Source organism: Schistocerca piceifrons, chromosome 4, assembly GCF_021461385.2.
Source record: "Schistocerca piceifrons isolate TAMUIC-IGC-003096 chromosome 4, iqSchPice1.1, whole genome shotgun sequence".
Classification (NCBI taxonomy): domain Eukaryota; kingdom Metazoa; phylum Arthropoda; class Insecta; order Orthoptera; family Acrididae; genus Schistocerca; species Schistocerca piceifrons.
The window spans coordinates 68,044,358-68,068,392 of NC_060141.1; the positions used below are offsets into that span (position 1 = coordinate 68,044,358).

The 24,035-nt window shown below is 44.2% G+C and overlaps 1 protein-coding gene across 2 annotated transcripts in view; it reads left to right on the top strand.

The window, feature by feature from the left end:
* LOC124795224 (atrial natriuretic peptide receptor 1-like) overlaps positions 1-24,035 on the top strand; it is a 1,189,640-nt gene that overhangs the window by 155,770 nt on the left and 1,009,835 nt on the right. For both annotated transcript variants that reach the window (XM_047259145.1, XM_047259146.1), the window contains exon 2: positions 22,097-22,492. In XM_047259145.1, coding sequence (XP_047115101.1) covers positions 22,240-22,492 — 253 coding nt within the window. In that variant the 5' untranslated portion in view covers positions 22,097-22,239. The remainder of the gene's footprint in view (positions 1-22,096; positions 22,493-24,035) is intronic.

Genomic DNA, 24,035 nt, shown 5'->3' on the forward strand with positions numbered 1-24,035 from the left:
GGGAATGAATCATGACAATTACATCTTTATGGAATTCTTCATTTCTATGTATAATAATTTGCTATCATTCGAATAGAATTATCTAAATGTGAATGAGTTATGGTTTTTACTTTCCTTATATTTTGGCATATTACACCTTTAGTGTCTCCAATTTCCACTACTAAGACACGTTTGGGCATTTAGCATACCCTTTGATAATGACAAGCTTTAAATCCTGTGAACTATACAGTGCACGGACTACTCTCTATAACACGTGAAATGTTAAAACGAAGTCAAGCAGCGGAAGCTAATGCACACGAATATAAACGGATATCGCTGAATTAAACATAAAATATGATTACCATAGGTCATATACACTGAAGAGCCAAAAAAATTGGTATACCTGCATAATATCGTGTAGGGTCCCCGCAAGTATGCTGAAGGACTCGACTAATGTCCAAAGTAGTGCTGGGGGGGTATTGACACTATGATCCTGCAGGGTTGTCCATAAATCCGCAAGAGTACGAGGGGGTCGAAATCTCTTTTGGGCAGCACGTTGCAAGGCATCACCGATATGCTCAATAATGTTCATGTCTGCGGAGTGTGGTGGCCAGCGGGAGCGTCTGATCTCAGAAGCGTGTCCTGGAACCACTCCGTAACATTTATGGACATGTTGGGTGTCGCATTGTCATGCCGGAATTGCCCATCTTCGAAGGAATACATAAAGGAGATGAATGGGTGCAGGTGATCAGACAGGATGATTACGTATATGTCATCTGTAAGAGTCGTATCTAGACGTTTCAAGGGTCCCATATCACTCTAACTGCACACGCCCCACACCATTACAGAGCCTCCACCAGCATGAATAGTGCGCTGCTGACTTGCAGGGTCCATGGGTTTATGAGGTTGTCTCCATACTCCTACTCGTCCATCCGGTCGATATAATTTGAAACGAGTTCGTCAGACCAGGCAACATGCTTCCAGTCATCAACAATCCAGTGTCGGTGTTGACGGGTTCGGGCGAGGCGTCAAGCTTTGTGTCGTGCAGTCATCAAGGGTACAAGAGCCTTCGGCTCCGAAATCCCATATCTTTGATGGTTCGTTGAATGGTTCACACGCTGACACTTGTTAATGACCCAGCATTGAAGTCTGCAGCAATTTGCGGAAGGGTTGCAGTTCTGTCAATTTGAACGACGCTCTTCAGTCGAAGTTGGTCCGGTTCTTGCAGGATCTTTTTCCGACCTCAGCGATGTCGGAGATTTGATGTTTTACCGGATTCCTGTTATTCACGGCACACTCGTGAAATGGTCGTACGGGGAAATCGCCACTTCAACGCTACCTCGTAGATGCTGTGTGTCCCATCGTTCCTGCGCTGACTGTTACACCACTTTCGAACTCACGACGACTGCGCCAGACACTTGGTGTCTTATATAGGTGTTGCCGACCGCTGCGCCGTATTTTACCTGTTTACATATCTGTATATTTGAACACGCATGCCTATACCAGTTCCAAACATGGTTCAAATGGCTCTGAGCACTATGGGACTTAACATCTGAGGTCATCAGTCCCCTAGAACTTAGAACTACTTCAACCTAACTAACCTAAGGACACCACACACATCCATGCCCGAGGCAGGATTCGAAACTGCGACCGTAGCGGTCGCGCGGTTCCGGACTGAAGCGCCTAGAACTGCTCGGCCACTACGGCCGGCTATACCAGTTTCTTTGGCGTCTCAGTGTAGATATAATGAGTACCTGTTTCGTCAATCTATGGAGTGAAATTAAACCTCACAATACAATCCTGTTTTTACTGAGATGCATTAAGATGATTCCAGTCATCGACAAGGCGACACAAATAGTTTTGAAGTGGATAAAGGTACAAATGAATCATTAATCGTACACGATAGTACTTTGACACATATGTGTAGAATTCGAAATGAAATTATATACGCAGCTACGTCAATGTGAACTGCCAATGGTTACAGAGTTACTCAACAGATTAAAGACGTGGTCGAGAAATGTTCATATGAGCACCAGTTCTATTACCTAACACATGTTGAATTCAACTTGCCATCATGTGTAATGCCAGCAGCGGAGTACAGAGGAGGTGGTATTAGGGTATGGGGGTATTTTTCATGGTTAGGACGTGGACCCTTTATTTTCCTCAGGAAAACGCTAAGTGCGGGAGGATGTAAACAGGTTTTATAGCATCGTGTAGTGCATATAGTAAAGGAACGGTACGGAGAAAATGCTTATTTGTATCAGCATGACAATGCGCCGTGTCATAAGGCAGTATCTATGAGTTATTATTTGTTATTGCTAAAGTAGACTTGTCTGTCGAGAGTCTCGAATTGAGTCCAGTGGAACACCTTTGGGATGAGTTAGAACGTCGGCTTCGCTCCAGACAGCAACGTCCTCCATGAACGACCTTGTTTGATTTCGGCTCTTAAAAATGGGTTGCCATTCCTCCAATGACAATTAGGCACCTCACTGAAAGTATCCCTAAAAGTTTAAACCGTCATAAAGGAGAAGGGTGGGCACAACCCATATTAATGTCCGCTAACAAGGGCCCGCACACTTCTGACGACATAGTGTATACTTTTTCGAGGTTCTACAATTGGGATCATTGTGTGGATCTATTGGACTTGACACTTTCTTTGTCAGTACACCTATTTGCCCCTTCATAGTAACACATAACGTCAGTTTCCTCAGGTATCTGTGCCATTTGGTTCTCACGTCGACCTTCGCTGTATCTGTGACAGCAGACGATACGGTCTGACTCCCTTCCCTTGCTGCTGAAGCCGTCGGGGTAGGTCAGACTCTCGGCAAATGTTTGTCTTCCATCAGAGGGCGCCCTCAGGAATTAACTCATGGTGGTAGTCCGGGGGGACGGCGGTGGAGGCGGAGGGAAGGGAAGGAGGGCTCCTTATGTGTTCAGGAGGAGCGGTGAGCTACGTCTCTCCATATCGGAGTATAAGCACGTTATAGGAACGAGAAAATATAAAAACGGCGGCGTATAGCCGCAGGCAGGAAAAGAGCTTGGATGCCTAGAAAAAGGCTGCCTCAGAAATCAATTTACCCTGAGGTCGGCCGCTAGGCTATATTGGACACCAAGTTCCCTCCACACCTTTGAGAAAAGTAAACAGCAGAAGACCTTGCTAAGTGAGTGAAAAAATCCAGGTGGCGATGATGTAGCCAAGGTTTGATTTACCGACGAGAATCAGATGCATTAACTACGTTCTCCTGGTTTACGAACTTTTCATTAACAACGGGGCTAGATTCGCTTTCTTGATAATCTTGTGACATTCCCAACAGTTAACTAAAGAAATGGTCACGCCGAGGAGTGATAACAGAGTTAATCTCATGTTTAGATGGGATGCGTCGATTAAACCATCGTCCATCTGCTACTCACTCTCGGCATTTAAATATTGTTTCAACGCATGGTACACTGCACTGCAGCACAGACACTTGTCAGCACCGCTAACTTCGGTTTCAGCAGGACGCAACACAACAACAAACAAGAATAGGTGCCCTACAACAACAACACAATTCCCGTGCTTTAAAGTTGTTATTAAGTGAAATTCTGTCACTAAAAGGCTGTATTTAATGACACAAAACTCCCAAACAGGAAGTAATAGATAAATACTGGTAACAATAAAAGACAAGAACAATACAAAACTTCTCTCTAAAAAGCAAGGGACCATAATCCAACAACTTCTAAGACTGAAAATAGAGGTGTCGCAAGCTGTTTTAAAATATCGCATTAACAAAGCACGCCAAACAGTGACATCGGTTTTACTGAACAAATAATTCTTTCTGGTGACGAACGAAATGATCGATCGATAAAATGCTGGACTCGTAATTCAAGCTGCCCGCCAGAGACGGTGTCCCCGAACGTGTTTTTCGTTTGGTTTCCTAAAACCGAAGGAAAGAGTGATATGAAAAGCGGACATGAGACGGTAGCAATGATCGATACCGTGCCAGAGGCTCAGCGTAGTTCCGTTAGCTACCATCTGCGTTATGAAAATAACTGCTACTGTATCTGGCGAGCCGCTTGAATTTGCGCGCTCAGTGGCCCGATGGGCTAACTTCAATGCTGATTAATTCGGGAACGGCGCAACGTATCGAATATTTTCCTTAATAATTAGTTTTCAGTATAACCTACCTCACAGCACCTTTAAAATCTTTCCAAGCTGTTTCTGACAACCCTGTATATGCATACCACAGGTCGCGCAATTCCTATACATTGCAAGTAAGAGGCACATGAGTTCAGAGGTGGTGTTCTTCGACTTTCTAGATTCTGCGAACTTTAGACACTGGTTACCAATTACACTTCACCATCGCACTCCTCAAATTACCACACGTAATTTTGACATGGTGATGTGTCAACATGACTCGCCCTGAATGAATCTGTCATTCTGTAGCCGAGTCTGCACTGTTCTAAAACTAAGTGGGTGATTAAACTGTGACCTAATAACTTAATAAAACTGTCTTAAGCTGCACAGGATGGACATTTATTTTTGATGACCGGTTTAGAACTGTTTGTCCATTAACAAATCAGACCTAACTGTAAGTCTTGCTACACAGTCGTACAAATGTAAAATTCGCCATATAATCAATACCTGTGATAGTAGATAAGGTGGCCTCCACATGTGCTAATCGCTGTCAGAGCGATTCGCTCTGACAGTTAGCAAATGGCACATATGGTGGCTAGCCATGCAACTAAAATGGTGCAAATGGCTCTGAGCACTATGGGACTTAACATCTATAGTCATCAGTCCCCTAGAACTTAGAACTACTTAAACCTAACTAACCTAAGGACAGCACACAACACCCAGCCATCACGAGGCAGAGAAAATCCCTGACCCCGCCGGGAATCGAACCCGGGAACCCGGGCGTGGGCAGCGAGAACGCTACCGCACGACCACGAGATGCGGGCCTATGCAACTATTTAACTGTCTTTATTTGTCTGTTTATTTCGGTTCACACCATCATCAAGGTATCTATACATCAATCGAAACATGAAGCTACTAGGAATACATTAAGTCCCACTTATACGTAGGTGGTTTAAATTATAATTTTCAAAAGAATTAGTAGCCTATCATATCAGAATGATAATCCATATAATTACCGTCCATACTGGACTGCTAAACAAACTGCAGAATGAAATAAATGTCATTGCTTAAGAGGTAGTGTGTCAGTTTGAAATCACATTTGTAACCGATTATCAGCTAAGCGTAAAAATTGCAAAGAGTATCGGACTATAGATATCGTTGTGAAGAACAAAGCGAAAAAGAGAGATAATTGATGCTTCTACATTCATTCAGTTTAAAAAAATGCAAAATGTTACATAAAGCATTGACTCTACGCATAAGAACAGAATAAAAACCTCATTATAAAATTACAAATCACTAGTGCAAGAGTTTAACAAAAAAGGAAAAAAATTGTAACATCGCACTACCAATACCGTAAGCATGTGAAATGTAAAAATAATACAGATTAGCGTGTTGGTGTGGATAAAAAAAAGGATGACGTGAGTATTAACTTTATATGAAAGAAAAGTAATTACACCCAAGTCAGCGCATTATGTATCTACATCTACATCTACATCCATACTCCGCACGCCACCTGACGGAGTGTGGCGGAAGGTACCTTCAGTACCTCTACCGGTTCTCCCTTCTATTCAAGTCTCGTATTGTTCCTGGAAAGAAAGATTGTCGGTATGCCTCTGCGTGTGCTCTAATTTCTCTGATTTTATCCTCATGGTCTCTTCGCGAGATATACGTAGGAGGGAACAATATACTGCGTGACTCCTCGGTGAAGGTATGTTCTCGAAACTTCAACAAAAGCCCGTACCGAGCTACTGAGCGTCTCTCCTGCAGAGTCTTCCACTGGAGTTTATCTGTCATCTCCGTAACCCTTTCGCGATAACTAAATGATCCTGTAACGAAGCGCGCTGCTCTCCGTTGGATCTTTTCTATCTCTTCTATCAACCCTATCTGGTACGGATCACATACCGGTGAGCAGTATTCAAGTAGTGGGCGAACAAGTGTACTGTAACTTACTTCCTTTGTTTTCGGATTGCGTTTCCTTAGGATTCTTCCAATGAATCTCAGTCTGGCATCTGCTTTACCGATGATCAATTTTATATGGTCGTTCCATTTTAAATCACTCCTAATGCGTACTCCCAGATAGTTTATGGAATTAACTGCTTCCAGCTGCTGACCTGCTATATTGTAGCTAAATGATAAAGGATCTTTCTTTCTATGTATTCGCAGCACATTACACTTGTCTACATGGACTTACAGATGTCATACTTAACTACATTTGTGTTGTGCTTCCAGAGAAGTTTACACGTCATTTTACGTACATGATTTCCTATTCGCACATCAACTGTTTTGTGTTCGTTTCTTCCTGCGAAGTGATGGCTGAACATCTTCGAATAGCAACGACCGACATGTCTCGGGGGAAAAAAAAGACAGCGTCTGCGTGAGCACGGGAGATATTGTATTTATTTTTACCTGGCCGTTAAAGTCCAATATTTTCCCTTGTCCCGGTACGCAGAGCGCTCATCTCGGTTTTTCCGGGCGCCGTTAGCTTTCATTCTGTGCGGTGTTTACTTTTGCCCGCCCCAGGAGGATGATAAACGAGGTCGGCTGCCATTTTAATATTGCACGGCGCGCGGGCCTGCGGGCCCCCCTGGGCTATTCTTGGCGACACTTGTCGCTCGTACAAGACCGCCGGGCAAAAACCTCTGGCGCCCCTCCGGCCTCAGTGCGTGAAAAACTCAAAGCTCCCAGATGGCGCGTCTTGTTTGTGGACGGGCGCTGCGGCTACATAGCGTCAGACCGTGAAGCGAGGCGATTGCTTGCTGGGTAGCAGAGACAGTAAGGAAACCAGAGCTCTGCGACGGCTTTAACTTCGCAGGTACAAAGTAAATGGAATTTCGTAATTTCGCACGTTGTTTAGCTCCGATACTGGCGGTTTTTCCCTGTTGTTTTGTTAAACATGTTTGAAAAGTACAGTGACTTCGAAAGGTATCCGTCTGAATATAACGCATAGAATATAACAAGCACAATGATTAAAATGTAGCTAAGGAACGAACAATAATTATTTCCTTGCATCGCTTGTTGTTGTTGTTGTGGTCTTCAGTCCAGAGACTGGTTTGATGCAGCCCTCCATGCTACTCTAACCTGGGCAAGCTTCTTCATCCCCCAGTACCTACTGCAATCTACATCCTTTTGAATCTGTTTAGTGTATTCATCTCTTGGTCTCCCTGTGCGATTTTTACTCTCCAATACTAAATTGATGATTTCTGGATGCCTCAGAATATGCCCTAGCAACCGATCCCTTCTTCTAGTCAAGATGCGCTACAATTTTCTATTCTCTCCAATTCTAATCAGTGCCTCCCCATTAGTTATATGATCTACCCATCTAATCTTCAGCATTCTTCTGTAGCACCACATTTCGAAAGCTTCTATTCTCTTCTTGTCTAAACTATTTTTCGTCCACGTTTCACTTCCACAAATGGCTACACTCCATACTAATACTTTCAGAAATGACTTCCTGACACTTAAATCTATACTCGATGTTAACAAACTTCTCTTCTTCAGAAACGCTTTCCTTGCCACTGTCAGTCTACATTTTATATCCTCTCTACTTCGACCATCATCAAATATTTTGCTCCCCAAATAGCAAAACTCATTTACTACTTTAATCCTCTCATTTCTTAATCTAATTCCTGCAACATCACCTGATTTAATTCCACTACATTCCATTATCCTCGTTTTCCTTTTGTTTATGTTCATCTTATATCCTCCTTTCAAGAGACTGTTCATTCCGTTCAGCTGCTCTTCCAGGTCCTTTGCTCCCTCTGACAGAATTACAATGTCATCGGCGAACCTCAAAGTTTTTATGTCTTCTCCATGGATTTTAATACCTACTCCGAATTTTTCTTTTGTTTCCTTCACTCCTTGCTCAATATACAGATTGAATAACATCGGGGAGAGGCTACAACCCTGTCTCACTCCCTTCCAAACCACTGCTTCCCTTTCATGCCCCTCGACTCTTATAACTGCCATCTGGTTTCTGTACAATTTGTAAATAGCCTTTCGCTCCCTGTATTTTACCCCTGCCACCTATAGAATTTGAAAGAGAGTGTTCCAGTTAACATTGTCAAAAGCTTTCTCTAAGTCTACAAATGCTAGAAACGTAGGTTTGCCTTTCCTTAATCTTTCTTCTAAGATAAGTCGTAAGGTTAGTATTGCCCCTTGTGTTCCAATATTTCTACGTAATCCAGAGTGATCTTCCCCGAGGTCGGCTTTTACCAGTTTTTCCATTCGTCTGTAAAGAATTGGCGTTAGTATTTTGCAGCCGTGGCTAATTAACATCGCTTAATAACTACATTTAGAAGAGAAACGCTATCTGCACCCATGTATTGCTTATTGTGAGCAAATCCACGTTACTTAAAATCACGCTCCAGTTGATGTCAAACGAATATTTGTCTGGCAATAAAGATCCTAGGTATGGTACCACACTGACACGCACTCCCCCCCCCCCCCCTTTTCCCTACGCAGTTACGTTTCAACCACTATAGTGGATAACTCACCCTATGTTTTCAAGGCCGTTGTGTTATATCTAGTCACGTGGGTCGAAACTGTCACGAAACAACAAAAGAAGACAGGTAAATCTTTTTTCACCAACTGCTACATATTCGAGTACACAAACAGTGATCCAATACTGTCAAATGTTTTTCATTCCCGTCTGTCATCACAATATCAGTTCTTTAGACGATGACCGGTTTCAGTCCGTAATGACCATCCTCAGATCTTTTTTACACCATGTCCTAAAGTGATAAGGCCATAATGGCATCGCCAAAACTTATAAATATAATGAGCACAGCATCGTCACGTGGATATAAAATAAAGACTAGAATAGGCCAACTCGTCCACATAGTGATTGGTTACTGAAGTAACAGCAGCTACAAGAAATCTGTTTGCCTACATCCTCCCTAGATGTCGCTACTGTGGGCTTAGATGAAGTCATCATTTACGCAAAGAACATAATCTGATAAAAACACGTTAGGTAAAATGCATGTGGCAGACTTATTAAAATTGATGACTATCATAGAAACCAATTGTGATACATTAAGAGATGAATGCAGTTACCCATATAAAATTATTAAAAGGAAACATATGAAGAAAATAGGCCCGACCCTTTCTTATGGTGAATTTACGGTCAGGAATTAATATACGTTATACAATGCCTGTGGCAACCTATAAATTGCTTATGAATAAGTTGTGAATAGCTTGCCACAGGCAATGTATTACGTATATTAATTGCTGACCGTAAATTCACCGTAAGAAAGGGTCGGGCCTATTTTCTTCATATGTTTCCTTTTAATAATTTTATATGGGTAACTGCATTCATCTCTTAATGTATCACAATTGGTTTCTATGATAGTCGTCAATTTTAATAAGTCTGCCACATGCATTTTACCTGATGTGTTTTTATCAGATTATGTTTTTTGCGTAAATGATGACTACATCTAAGTAAGCCCACAGTAGCGATATCTGGGGAGGATGTAGGCAAACAAGTTTCTGGTAGCTGCTGTTACTTCAGTAGCCAGTTGCAATAATCACTATGTGGACGAGTTGGCCTATTCCACACCTTATTTTAGATCCACGTGACGATGCTGTGCTCATTATATTTATAAGTTTTGACGATGCCATTATGGCCTTATCACTTTAGGACATGGTGTAAAAAAGATCTGAGTTTACGGACTGAAACCGGTCATCGTCTAAAGAAATGATATTGTGATCAGAGACTGGCATAAAAAACATTTGAGGTAAATCTTTATCAAGTTGTTTCGAAAAGGAATATCTTTTCAAGAAATCCGAGAAACTTTTGGCAAACCTAATGGTTCAGTGAAAACTATTACATAAATGTTTAACCAGAACTAAACATATAAAAGTCAGCGACGAAGCGGTCGTCCTGCAGTTCCACCCGCGATGGAAAAACGTCAGCTATTTATAGAAGTCAAGAAAAATAATCCAAAACTGAGCGCTCCAGAACTTGCTACTGCAATTAAGATGCATACAGAAAAGTCCGCTTCACCACAGAATTTAGGGAATGTGCTTTCGTTTGTTTGTTGGTTGGTTGATATGGAGGAGGGGACCATACAGCGAGCTCATCAGCCCCACCGGATTAAGGAAGCATGGGGGAGGAAATCGTCCGTGCCCTAGCAAATGAACCGTCCCGGCGTTTACTTGAAGAGATTTAGGGGAATCACGCAAAACCTAAATGAGGATGGCCGGACGCGGGTTTGAACCGTCATCCTTCCGAATGAGACTCCAGTGTGCCAACCTCTGCGCCACCTCGCTCGGTAAATGCGCTTTATTAAGCTGGGTATGGAGGCCGAACAGCTGGTAGAAAACCATACCTCAGTAAATCAACAAAAGAAAGCGATTTACGTTTGAAAGAGAACATAACTCGTATGTGTTTTATTTCTGGAAGAAGGCCGTATTTACTGACGAAAGCTGATTTGAACTGTTTAACCCGAAAGAGAGAGTAACGGCGTGGATAAAAAGAATTGTGAGCTTGAAAAGAAAAATGTAACATTCTCGTTTAAACATGGACAAGGTTCAGTACTTGTCTGGAACTGTATGAGTGAAAGTGGTGTGGGGATTTGTGGTTTGTTGATGAATTTATAGACCACTAGAATCATACAAACAACATAAAAACACGTACATCCAGAAGCGTGAGTAACATGTGCCTTTCCGGGAATTACATTGTCACACAAAATAATGATCCAACAAATGCAGCTCGAGATCCAAAGCTGTGTCTGTTGTATAACAGTCCCTGCTGGGTTCCGGCACCATCGCAGTCCCCAGACATTAATCCAATAGAGATTTTGTGGAGTGCACTCGTCGAAATATAAGAAATCATCAGATATCGCATAGCAATGATTGAAAGAACGGTCTAGTAAATGGCGGCTTAATATTACAGTGCAAAGAACAGAATCTGTACTGAAGTCAGTGACAAGGAGAATGTAAGAGATTAGAAAGAGTACGGGAAGACCCACTAAGTACTAACAATAATACAGTGTTATTTTCAGTTTTGCAGACGAATACTTATACAACCTACCTTTATTTTTGAAAGTTAAAGTACGTTTATGTAAACAGAAACCAGTGTTTATTCAGTCTCACTTTTCACTGATTAACAGACAAATCCATGTCCTGAGGGACTTCATTCTGACAAATTTTCGCTATCTGTACACCCTTAAACAAAAACTTATGTATTAGACGAATACTGCTTGGAGTATATGTAGCTTCAAACGTGTCTTTCAATAGTCTCGGTGATTATTTCCTTTGTATAAAAATGGAGCAGAGAATTTATATTAAATTGTGATACAAGAACGGAATGAAGTTTAGCGAAGATTTAGAAATGTGAAATTTCACTTTTGGTTTGTCTGCTGTGAGTAAAACTTGAGTTTGCAAGTGGTATAACTACCCACATAAGGCCATGAAGACGTTAAAGAATACGAACACCTAGACCGCCCCAGCACACCATCAACCGATGAAATCCTGGAAAAGTAGGAGAAACTTTTATGAATCAATCGCCTGTCACAAACAGAGACGTCACTGATGATGTTAGTTTACCATATGTCATGATTTTTTTTCGGGATGCTTTGGGCATAAAACGCTTGACAGCAAAATTTGTTTCAAAAGCGAATTTCGAGTAAAAACTCACTGGAGCAGAAGTGATGTAACTGGCATATTAGGTGATGAGACATGGGTTTGCGGATACGACATCGAAATTAAAGGTTAGTAGTCCCAGTGGAAGCATTCTAAATCGCCAAGGGCGCAACAGAGCTCTGCCAAATGGTTCAAATGGCTCTGAGCACTATGGGACTTAACATCTGAGGTCATCAGTCCCCTAGAACTTAGAACTACTTAAACCTAACTAACCTAAGGACATCACACACATCCATGCCCGAGGCACGATTCGGACCTGCGACCGTAGCAGCAGCGCGGTTGCGGACTGAAGCGCCTAGAACCGCTCGGCCAAAGCGGCCGGCAGAGCTCGACAAGATCGTTCGAAAGGGAAGATAATACTCACTGTGTTCTTCGAGTTCAGCGACATAGTACTATCACTACTTACAAGCCGGCCGCCGTGGCCGAGTGGTTTTAGGCACTTCAGCCCGGAACCGCGAGACTGCTACGGTCGCAGGTTCGAATCCTGCCTCGGGCATGGATGTGTGTGCTGTCGTTAGGTTAGTTAGTTTTAAGTAGTTCTAAGTTCTAGAGGACAGATGACCTCAGATGTTAAGTCCCATATTGCTCAGAGCCATTTGAACCATTTTTGAACTACTTACAAGTTCAACGTCGTTTCCATGAAGCAAATCGAAAAGAAAAACCTCATAGCGATAATGCATCTCATCATACTCTCTTGCTTATTCGTGAAGTTTTGGCCAAAGACAATTCTGTAATGACACCATACTCTAACGACGCCCTAGACATGGCCCCATGGAACGTTTTTCTGTTCCCAAAAATAACGAATACTCTAAAGAAACTTCGCTGATAGAGCTAAAATTTATATCAAATAGAAGCAAAAGCTGCTGCCATAGGGGTATAACATCTAATGTGGATTATTAATGTTGATGAATACATATGATTGCTTCCAAACTTAATAATTCCAGTTATTTTTCGAACATAGGTTGCCACAAGGGTCACACAAGTATCAGTTCTAAGTCGCTGCTGCTTCCTAGCCGTTGAAACTCAAAACACGGTAGCATCACAACATTTCGAATGGAGTGTACCCAGTTTCTGCAGGTAATGTTCGAAGTGATCGCCGTCCCAAAAATCTACAGATACCAGTCTTTGAATGCTGGCCCTAATTTAGAAGGGAACCGAAGTTGTAGTCTGTCTGGAGGCCTGAAGATGGGGTAATATAACGCCGGGACTGGAAGCCCAATAAAATAACAATCTGGAAATTTAGACGGCTGAAAAGAGTTTGATTTGACAATCTGCATTCTCGAAACGTCGTTTCGAAGAATTGGCGGCTGAGGAAACGGTGGAAACGCGGGCGGCATGTGCTGTGAGCAGCTTCTGCGGTTCCCGCGATTATTCGCGGCCGCGCCGATACCAGCAATTGAGAAACGCGGCCTGTACAACACGGTGCGCCGTTACGTCATCCATATTCGCGGCGATATTGCGGCACGGTGTGGCAAAGCTGACTCACGCGCCGGTTATTAAATCCCGGCGGCGCAGGTGCCCGTCTCGCGCCCACTCGCCCGCCGGCATTCCTGCCGGCACCCACCGAGCCGTGAACGTGTAAAACAAGCTGGCCATTACGCCCACGCGAGCATCGGTAGCAAATGTTACGTTTTTATTACCTTACCGGCTACAATGGCTTTGCAGAATTAACTACCCGATGTGGAGGGGGAGAGGAACGTGTTGTGTCATCAATATTACTCACATGTTCGTGCCATGCGATCCGCTTGTTTCGTTCTATACTCTGAAACTCGATGGGGCTCTCTTTTTAACTTCCATCAGCAGCTGGCTGTGTTTGTCCACTGTACACAGCGAAAACACTGTCACAGTGAGATCAACACCTTAGACATATCACAGATTATGTTCCTTATTTGCGGATCGCCTAACCATGAAAAAATTGTAGGACAGTTAAAGTGATCTTGAAATCTAAGTCAGACCTGAATATAATAAATTTTTATTTGTTCTTTATGATGCACACAATGCACATATAAAATTGACAGAGAGCAAAGTTCTCTAAAGTCTCAATATAAATGACGTAAGACGAGGCTAACATTTTATGTGGGGTACCAAGCTATATGGAAGAGGCAAACACAGAAAGATTTCGTTGCGTGTGTAGCTCTAGAATTCAAAGTTAAAGAAACAGAAGGGGTCAGAACATTATAATCAAAGGGAAACACAAACTGGGTGACGGAATAAGTAAGGTTGGAGAGCATCAGCTAGGGTGCGCGAATCAGCACTAGATGGTGGACAGAGACGAATGGGACAGAAAGTACCTTCTTCACACACAACGCGCTAACAGGCATGCCGACCGGTGCGGCCGAGCGGTTCTAGGCGCTTCAGTCTGGAACCGCGCGACCACTACGGTCGCAGGTTCGAATCCTCCCTCGGGCATGGATGTATGTGAAGTCCTTAGGTTAGTTAGGTTTAAGTAGTTCTACGTTCTAGAGGACTGATAACTTCAGATGTTAAGTTCCATAGTGCTCAGAGCCATTTGAACCAAGCTAACAGGCAGCATTGGATCTTGCTGTGGGCAGTGGTCGTAATGTCTCTGTGGTAAAATGCCGATGCAGCTCCTTTCAAAAGAGGACAGGCGATTTGTTTCCCTATCCATCCACTGTTTTAACTTCTGCCTCGTCTGTAACGACTTTGTCGTCAACGGGACGTCAAATCTTAATCTGTGGATGCTTTTTTAATGAATGACGTGTATCTGAGAAAAACAGTGGTAAGTTTCTACAACAGAATAGAAGACGGGTTTTCACTTGTGCAAACGTATGCATTTGCATGAACTCTGTACAGTTTAAGCTTCTAAAAATGAATGTATGCCGTTATGGAGGAGATATACAGCACTTGTTAAACCGAAGGATCTATTAACCCTCACAATGCCAACGGCGTGTGGGGTTGCGGATGGTGGGAGATGGTGGTAACCTTACGCCCACCACTTGAAAATGTTATAATCTAGTCAGTTACTTCTTATTTTAAAATTTTGAAAAGAAATTTACTGTCTTAATGAATTCTTCTACCAGATTTCCTTTATGTTTTAAATTTTTCAGTTAAACTTAACTAAAAATGTATGTCTCAGTAGCAGATTTCACTTTCCCCAATGAATGTTGTATTCAATATTTCCTGATGCAGAGCCTTTGATTGGTGGGGTAGCTAAGAGTGTGGTAAAAGGTATTTTCAGGTTCTGGGCCCTTCTTACCCATCAGTACTGTTTAAAAAGTATGTTGTCAATGAAACTCAACGACAATTAACGAAATTTCTATTTTTTAAATTTGTTTTCGAGCTGGCATAAAATATCCATCCTGGGTGATGCCTGTTATGGAAAATGCATTGATATTTTTAGGGTTAAACGCGCCACTGAGCAAATAAACAGACCATTAACACACGGAGGAACATATGCATGTTTGCAACAACAACCCCAGCGATAACATGCCTTAATTGGAAACTAGCACCTTCGGTATGCCAACATACTCCGCTCTGCGCTCACCAAATACGTACGTAGCGCCAGTCGGACACGTATCTCGTATGATTGTAGCCGGATCTGTTTACCTAGTTCAGTTCCGTAACAAAACTAAACGTATTTAGCCAATTAGTCTCGTGATTGGGACGAACACTTGGTTGATGCCGTCGTTACATAATCTAGTTAGTGACGTGCGATTCTAGCTGTGCGCACAGGTTTACGGTAATTAGGTGTCACTCCATATTGCAAACATGACTGAGGATTAAGTCACGTTTTCTAATGTGTAGTAAAATTCGTTTATTTATAGAAAATGTGAAAATCTCGTTCACGAATTTGTTTCAGGGCGACTGTAAAAATATGTGTGACGGAAAAATTCACTTTTTGCTTTCACTGGTAACTCTTACGCTACATTTTATTTATGTTCAATCTTTCCACGAATCAGAATTATATTCGTGGGACCGGTTTTGTTGTAGTCTTTAATCGAAATATACCAGGGATGGAACTTTAATAGTGACAACTATTAATTTGCAGCTCGTACAAAATTGATACGTGTTTGAAAGTTTAACTAACCTTCAAAGTAGTCAGCAGCATTGTGTATAGCCTGTTGCCAGCAATGTGGAAGTCGTAGGATACTCTTAGCAGTGCCAGTTGTGTGGACAGTTCGACCGGCGCGGTCGATTGCCCGACGAATTTGTAACAGTTCTGAAGCGAATGCCATGAAGTGTTTCAAATGGTTAAAATGGCTCTGAGCACTATGGGACTTCACATCTGAGGTCATCAGTCCCCTAGAACTTAGAACTACTTAAACTTAACTAACCTAAGGACATCACACACATCCATGCCCGAGGCAGGATTCGAACCTGCGACCGTAGCGGTCGCGCAGTTCCAGACTGAAGCGCCGAGAAACGGCCCTTTATTCACCTATTTTGATACTCAGAAATTCACTCGAGAACCATCTATAGGGTACTTCTCGTTGCCACACGGGATTAGCCGAGCGATCTAGGGAGCTACAGTCATGGACTGTGCGGCTGGTCCCGGCGGAGGTTCGCGTCCTCCCTCAGGCATGGGTGTGTGTGTTTGTCCTTAGGATAATTTAGGTTAAGTAGTGTGCAAGCTTAGGGACTGATGACCTTAGCAGTTAAGACCCATAAGATCTCACACAAGAACACTTCCCGTTGGCCTAGAGACATGAAATTTGCCAAAAAGGAAGGTTCCACTGTACAACCAAAGGAAAAAGTCGGAAAACAATAAATTCATAATTATGTAACACGAAAAATATTTTTTACCATTTCTTATCTGACTTCCTGTCCGTTCCTCCGTCTGTCAACACCCCTATTTTTCTCAGATATGGGTTTATGTACCGTGTTGAAATTTATGTCCAATACAAAGATATTTACACCCTAGGCCGAATTAGAAATTTAAATGCAATGTAATGCAGATTTGTAGTCAGGGTGCTTGGGATAAGCACGAGACAGCTCCTGCTGTCGAACGAAATCACGCCCCAGACCATAACTCCAGATATAGCTCCAGTCTCTTTAGCATGTTGACAGGTTGGTTGCAGGCCCTCAACTGACTTTCTTCTAACCAACACACGGCCATCACTGGCACCGAGGCAGGACCGGATTTTATCAGAAAATGCCACAGACCACAGACCTGATGTTGTGTACATAGTTCCGCGTAGTCAGCGCGTACACAACTTTCCCTCTAGAGCGCGCCGCGCTAAGCACAACAGCGCAGGCGCAGCGCTCGTCCATCTCTGCGCTACGAGATGGCGCTGCCATAGAGATGGACCAAATTCTGCTTCCGCCGATCCGCGTATTAATATGTAACGCAGCCAATGAGATTGCTGCTAACGTAGAACCTTTTCTCCTCGCAGATGACACTCGCTCAGTGATACATGAATGCGCGAGGTATTATAACGAGTGTACAGACCTCTGATTAGTCAGTCTGCATTTGTCTGCACCAGTCTATACCAGTCTGCATTTGTCTGCAACAGTCTGTATGAGTTCTACATTTGTCTGTACCAGTCTATAGTCAAGTTTCAGTCTGCGCCCAATAAGATTACCATATTCCTGTACATAGCCATGAAGATAAATGTACAGACACTTTTGTCAAGTATCAGAGATATATGTGAGAATAATATTAACGTACCAATACCAAAGGAACTTCAGATTGTCGATTGTAAATAGCATCCAGAACAAAGTTAAGTAATTTTTATACTTGTTATTATTTTAATAAATGTATGTGAAAATTAATCAAGTTCTGTTTAAAGTTGGCTACTGTCAATCTGCTACTCTAAGCGTGCAAGTGGCATTTCTAGGTTAGGTTAGTGTTTTTTAACGTCCCATCGACAACGAGGTCATTAGAGACGGAGCGCAAGTTCGGGTTAGGGAAGGATGGGGAAGGAAATCGGCCGTGCCCTTTCAAAGGAACCGTCCTGGCATTTGCCTGAAACGATTTAGGGAAATCACGGAAAACCTAAATCAGCATGGCTGGAGACGGGATCGAACCGTCGTCCTCCCGAATGCGAGTCCAGTGTGCTAACCACTGCGCCACCTAGTTCGGTGGCATTTCTATCGTCTGTCCTAACGGCAGAAGATAAACACGCCACGATAAGGCAACGAGACTTATTGCTGACACTAGCCTACTTCGTTAGAGCGACAAGTCAAATAATGTGGTGGTGTGTGTACTGAAGGTCTTACAGTACGCACACCACACCTGCCCTCCAATGAGCTCTCTCTGGACACCACTGAAGTCGCAAAAGACTGAGGTTTGGCGTCAGTGGAATGTACCCTACTGACCGTCTGGCTCGGAGCTCTCGTTGAAGTAACCGATTTGTAACAGTTCGTTGTGTCAGTGTGGTTCCAACTGCTGCTCAGATGGCTGCTGCAGCTGCAGTACGATGGACCAGAGCAGTACGCCGAACTCGTGGTCTTTCCTTTCGCTGGTGCCGGAGACCGATCTTCTTACGAGCGTACATTCTCGAGACCAGCGCTACCAGCAATCACGTAGATCGGCTGCATTCCTACTGAGGGTTTCTGTTGTACTGCAGAAGGAACATCCAGCTTCTCGTAACACTATTACACACCTCGTTCAAACTTAGTGAGGTGTTGATCGTGGCGTCTTTGTCACCTTAAAGGCATTCTTAACCAACATCAACTCGCTACGTCAAATCTCAAAGGTAACTAACGCTCAAGGCAGTTACAGCGTGTATTTCAATCAAATCTGGTATACATTCGCACAGTGGCGCTACCAGCGCCATCTTTATGCTGATGGCGCCAAATTTAAATAGGAATCATGGATTTGGATTGTTTTGGGGGAAAAGACCAAACAGCGAGGTCATCGGTCTCATTGGATTAGGGAAGGACGGGGAAGGAAGTCGGCCGTGCCCTTTCAAAGGAACCATCTCGGCATTTGCCTGGAGAGATTTAGGGAAATCATGGGAAACCTAAATCAGGATGGCCGGACGCGGGATTGAACCGTCGTCCTCCCGAATGCGAGTCCAGTGTGCTAACCAATGCGCCACCTCGCTCGATAGGAATCATGTTTCAGATGTAGAAACACGCCTACCAGCTGTCACTTACGCCGCACAACTCTTTGTTGGTGCTGTGACTCTTTTTTCCGTCATATTATTTTGATACTCGTAAAATCACTCATCAAAACCGACTCATGGCGATAACATATTAGACCTTCTGGTGACAAACAGACCCGAACTATTTGAAACAGTTAACGCAGAACAGGGAATCAGCGTTCATAAAGCGGTTACTGCATCGATGATTTCAGCTGTAAATAGAAATATTAAAAAAGGTAAGAAGATTTGTCTGTTTAGCAAAAGTGACAAAAAGCAGATTACAGAGTACCAGACGGCTCAACACAAAACTTTTGTCTCAAGTACAGATAGTGCTGAGGATCAGTGGACAAAGTTCAAAACCATCGTACAATATGCGTTAGACGAGTATGTGCCAACCAATATCGTAACAGATGGAAAAGAGCCACCGTGGTACTACAACCGAGTTAGAAAACTGCTGCGGAAGCAAAGGGAACTTCACAGCAAACATAAACATAGCCAAAACCTTGCAGACAAACAAAAATTACGCAAAGCGAAAGGTAGTGTGAGGAGGGCTATTGGAGAGGCGATCAATGAATTCGAAAGTAAAGAACTATGTACTGACTTGGTAGGAAATCCTAAGAAATTTTGGTCTTATATCAAAGCGGTAGGTGGATCAAAACAAAATGTCCAGACACACTGTGACCAAAATGGTACTGATCCACCCTGACAGCTTTACATTTGTCAGCACCCCATCTTGTTCAAATCACTTTACGCTCCGCTGGTAGAGTGAAAATTTATTCTACTGAGAGTCCTGTAGAGTGTGGCTAAGAAATGTCTCCACAATATCCTTTTTCCAGGAGTGCTGTTCCCACAAGTTACGCTGCAGAACTTTGGAAAAGTATGGAAAGTATGAGATGAGGTAACAGTGGAGGAACAGCTGTGAGTATCAATCGTGAGTCGTGTTGGGGTAGCTCAGTAGGTAGAACACTTGGCCACGAAAGGCACAGGCCGCATGTACGAGTCCAAGTCCAAAACACATTTTTAATCCGCCAGGAACGTAATGAATCTCTTTGTCTATTTGTGCGAAATGAGTTACATTTACACTACTGGCCATTAAAATTGCTACACCAAGAAGAAATGCAGATGATAAACGAGTATTCATTGGACAAATATATTATACTAGTACTGACATGTGATCACTTTTTCACGCTATTTGGGTGCATAGATCCTGAGAAATCAGTACCCAGAACAACCACGTCTGGCCGTAATAACGGCATTGATACGCCTGGGCATTTAGTCAGAGCATGGATGGCGTGTACAGTTACAACTGCCCATGCAGCTTCAACACGATACCACAGTTCATCAAGAGTAGTGACTGGCGTATTGTGACGAGCCAGTTGCTCAGCCACCATTGACCAGAGGTTTTCAATTGATGAGAGATCTGGAGGATGTGCTGGCCAGGCAAGCAGTCGAACATTTTCTGTGTCCAGGAAGGACCGTACAGGACCTGCAACATGCGGTCGTGCATTATCCTGCTGAAATGTAGTGTTTCGCAGGGATCGAATGAAGGGTAGAGCCACGGATCCTAAAACATCTGAAATGTAACGTCCACTATTCAAAGTGCCGTCAATGCGAACAAGAGGTGACCGAGACTTATAACCAATGGCACCCCATATCATCACGCCTGGTGATACGCCAATATAGCGATGACGAATACACGCTTCCAACGTGCGTTCACCGCGATGTCGCCAAACACGGATGCGACCATCATGATGCTGTAACAGGACTGGGATTCATCCGAAAAAATGACGTTTTGTTATTCGTGGACCCAGGTTTGTGGTCGAGTACACCATCGCAGGTGCTCTTGTCTGTGGTTCAGCGTCTAGAGCAGGGGTCTCCAAACTAAGGCCGGCGGCGAAACCGGCCCGCGAGGGACATCCGCGGTATCCGGCCCGAAAAATATTTGAGGTGGTACCTATACTGCCAACAATTGAGTTTCGAGGCCTATCCCGACCAATACACGGCGACATTGTCGGACACAATCACGCATAGAACTATCTAATATATGCTCTGGCTCTGCTACTCGCTACAAGACAACATACCTAAACTTATTATTGCGCCGCTTGAAATAACAGTGCGTTGATATTCTCTACCTCTTCATCTTGCAGTAATAGTGTTTCTAACAAAGATTTTGAGATTTCGTTAACTTTGCAGGACGCTTTGGTGAAGAATGTGCAGTGACATACTTTTTTGTTGGTGAAATTCGCCAGAACAAAATACACCACAAATTCGGTCAGGTACGTCCACCAATAAAAATTATGTAATTAAATAAGAATCGTAGTTCGTTTCAGTGTTAGCTATTCCCACAACCCTAGATTTTTGCAATTTCATCTTTCCTTTAGCCGTACATTACGGTGATCATGGAGTGCTAGGGTGCTTTAATCCTACCAGGTAGATCTTGGCCCTTATGATTTCGTGGATGAGTCAATGTGGCCCGCGGACTAAAAAGTTTGGAGACCCCTGGTCCAGAGTAACCGCAGCCATGATCTCCGCGCCGATAGTCGATGCTGCCGCAAACGTCGTCGAACTGTTCGTGCAGATGGTTGTTGTCTTGCAAACGTCCCCATCTGTTGACTCAGGGATCGAGACGTGGCTGCACGATCCGTTACAGCCGTGCGGATAAGATGCCTGTCATCTCGACTGCTTGTGATACGAGGCCGTTCGGATCCAGTACGGCGTTGCGTATTACCCTCCAGAACCCACCGATTCCATATTTGCTAACAGTCATTGGATGTCGACCTACGCGAGCAACAATGTCGCGATACGATAATCCACAATCGCGATAGGCTACAATCCGACCTTTATCAAAGTCGGAAACGTGATGGTACGCATCTGTCCTCCTTACACGAGGCATCACAACAACGTTTCACCAGGCAACGCTGGTCAACTACTGTATATGAGAAACCGGTCGGAAACTTTCCTCATGTCAGCACGTTGTAGATGTCGCCACCGGCGCCAACCTTGTGTGAATGCTCTGAAAAGCTATTCATTTGCATACCACAGCATCTTCTTCCTGTCCTGTCTGTAGCACGTCATCTTCGTGGTGTAGTAATTTTAATGACCAGTAGTGTAGTTACGTTGAGAGGCGACTGACAGCCCCTGTCCTCCTGACGGGTTAAAGTGTCACGTATCGAACTCTCGTTCGGCGTATGGGAAGGAGGTACTGGGGGCGGGCCTAGGTTAGATGCGTGCGACCTGCCAGAGCCCCGCGGCGCGCCGCTGCCCGCCTTTCCTGCTGAGCTAGCCGGCGCTGACTGCGCGTGGCGGCCGGCAGATGCGTTCCTGGGCCCGGTGTGCGACTACGTGATCGCGCCGGTGGCGCGGTACGCCGGCGCCTGGGGCATCCCGGTGCTGACGACTGGGGCGCAGGTGGACGCGTTCCGCCACAAGCCGGTGCACTACCCGACGCTGACGCGCATGATGGGCTCGTTCAGCCTGGTGGGCGAGGCCCTGCGCCACATCCTGCACACGTTCGGCTGGCGCGTCACCGCGCTGCTCTTCCACAACAACGACGTGTCGTCACCGCGCGGCAACTCCATGTGCCACTTCACGCTGAGCGCCGTCTACAGCGCGCTCAACTCGACGCCGCTGGCGCGCTCCTTCAACGAGGACACGGCCACGCCGCAGCAGTACCGCGAGCTGCTGCACCTCGTCTCCAACGGCGCCCGCAGTGAGTACTCGCCCCCGCGCAGAGCCCCTGCATGCGCACGCCCTCCACCTTGCATGCACGACCTTCTACCACCGTGGTTAGGGTCTCCTCAACTGTGGCCCCAATAAGCACCTAAACCATCAATACTACTGCTCAGTATTTCCCTACGTGCAATAATAGTGAACGTGTGGAGTGACAGGTTCAGCGGTCCTGAAAATACTGGGCATATCAAGAACTATTGAAATACAGTGAGATCATCTACATCTACATCTACATCTACATTTATACTCCGGAACCCACCCAACAGTGTGTGGTGGATTGCACTTTACGTGCAACTGTCATTACCTCTCTTTCCTGTTCCAGTACGGTTCGCGGGAAGAACGACTGCCGGAAAGCCTCCGTGCGCACTCGAATCTCTCTAATTTTACATTCGCGATCTCCTCGGGAGGTATAACTAGGGGGAAGCAATATATTCGATACCTCATCCAGAAACGCACCCTCTCGAAACCTGGCCAGCAAGCTACACCGCGCTGCAGCGCGCCTTTCTTGCAGAGTCTGCCACTTGAGTTTGTTAAACATCTCCGTAACGCTATCACGCTTACCAAATAACCCTGTGACGAAACGCGCCGCTCTTCTTTGGATCTTCTCTACCTGCTCCGTCAACCCGACCTGGTACGGATCCCACACTGATGAGCAACCTCCTTTGTTGATGGACTACATTTTCTAAGGACTCTCCCAATGAATCTCAACCTGGCACCCGCCTTACCAACAATTAATTTTATATGATCATTCCACTTCAAATCATTCCGCGCGCATATTCCCAGATATTTTACAGAAGTAACTGCTACCAGTGTTTGTTCCGCTATCATATAATCGTACAATAAAGGATCCTTCTTTCTATGTATTCGCAATACATTACATTTGTCTATGTTAAGGCTCAATTGCCACTCCCTGCAGCAAGTGCCTATCCGCTGCAGACCTTCCTGCATTTCACTACAATTTTCTAATGCTCCAACTTCTCTGTATACTACAGCATCATCCGCGTAAAGCCGCATGGAACTTCCGACACTATCTACTAGGTCATTTATATATATTGTGAAAAGCAATGGTCCCATAACACTCCCCTGTGGCACGCCAGAGGTTACCTTAACGTCTGTAGACGTCTCTCCATTGAGAACAATATGCTGTGTTCTGTTTGCTAAAAACTCTTCAATCCAGCCAGACAGCTGGTCTGATATCCCGTAGGCTCTTACTTTGTTTATCAGGCGACAATGCGGAACTGTATCGAACGCCTCCCGCAAGTCAAGGAAAATAGCATCTACCTGGGAGACTGTATCTAATATTTTCTGGGTCTCATCAACAAATAAAACGAGTTGTGTCTCACACGATCGCTGTTTCCGGAATCCATGTTGATTCCTACAGAGTAGATTCTGGGTTTCCAGAAACGTCATGATACGCGAACAAAAAACATGTTCTAAAATTCTACATATTGTCTTCGCCTGATTACAAAACATTATTTGTTAGAAAATATAATACGAGGTTTTGAAAATGTCTCTCCGCAGTG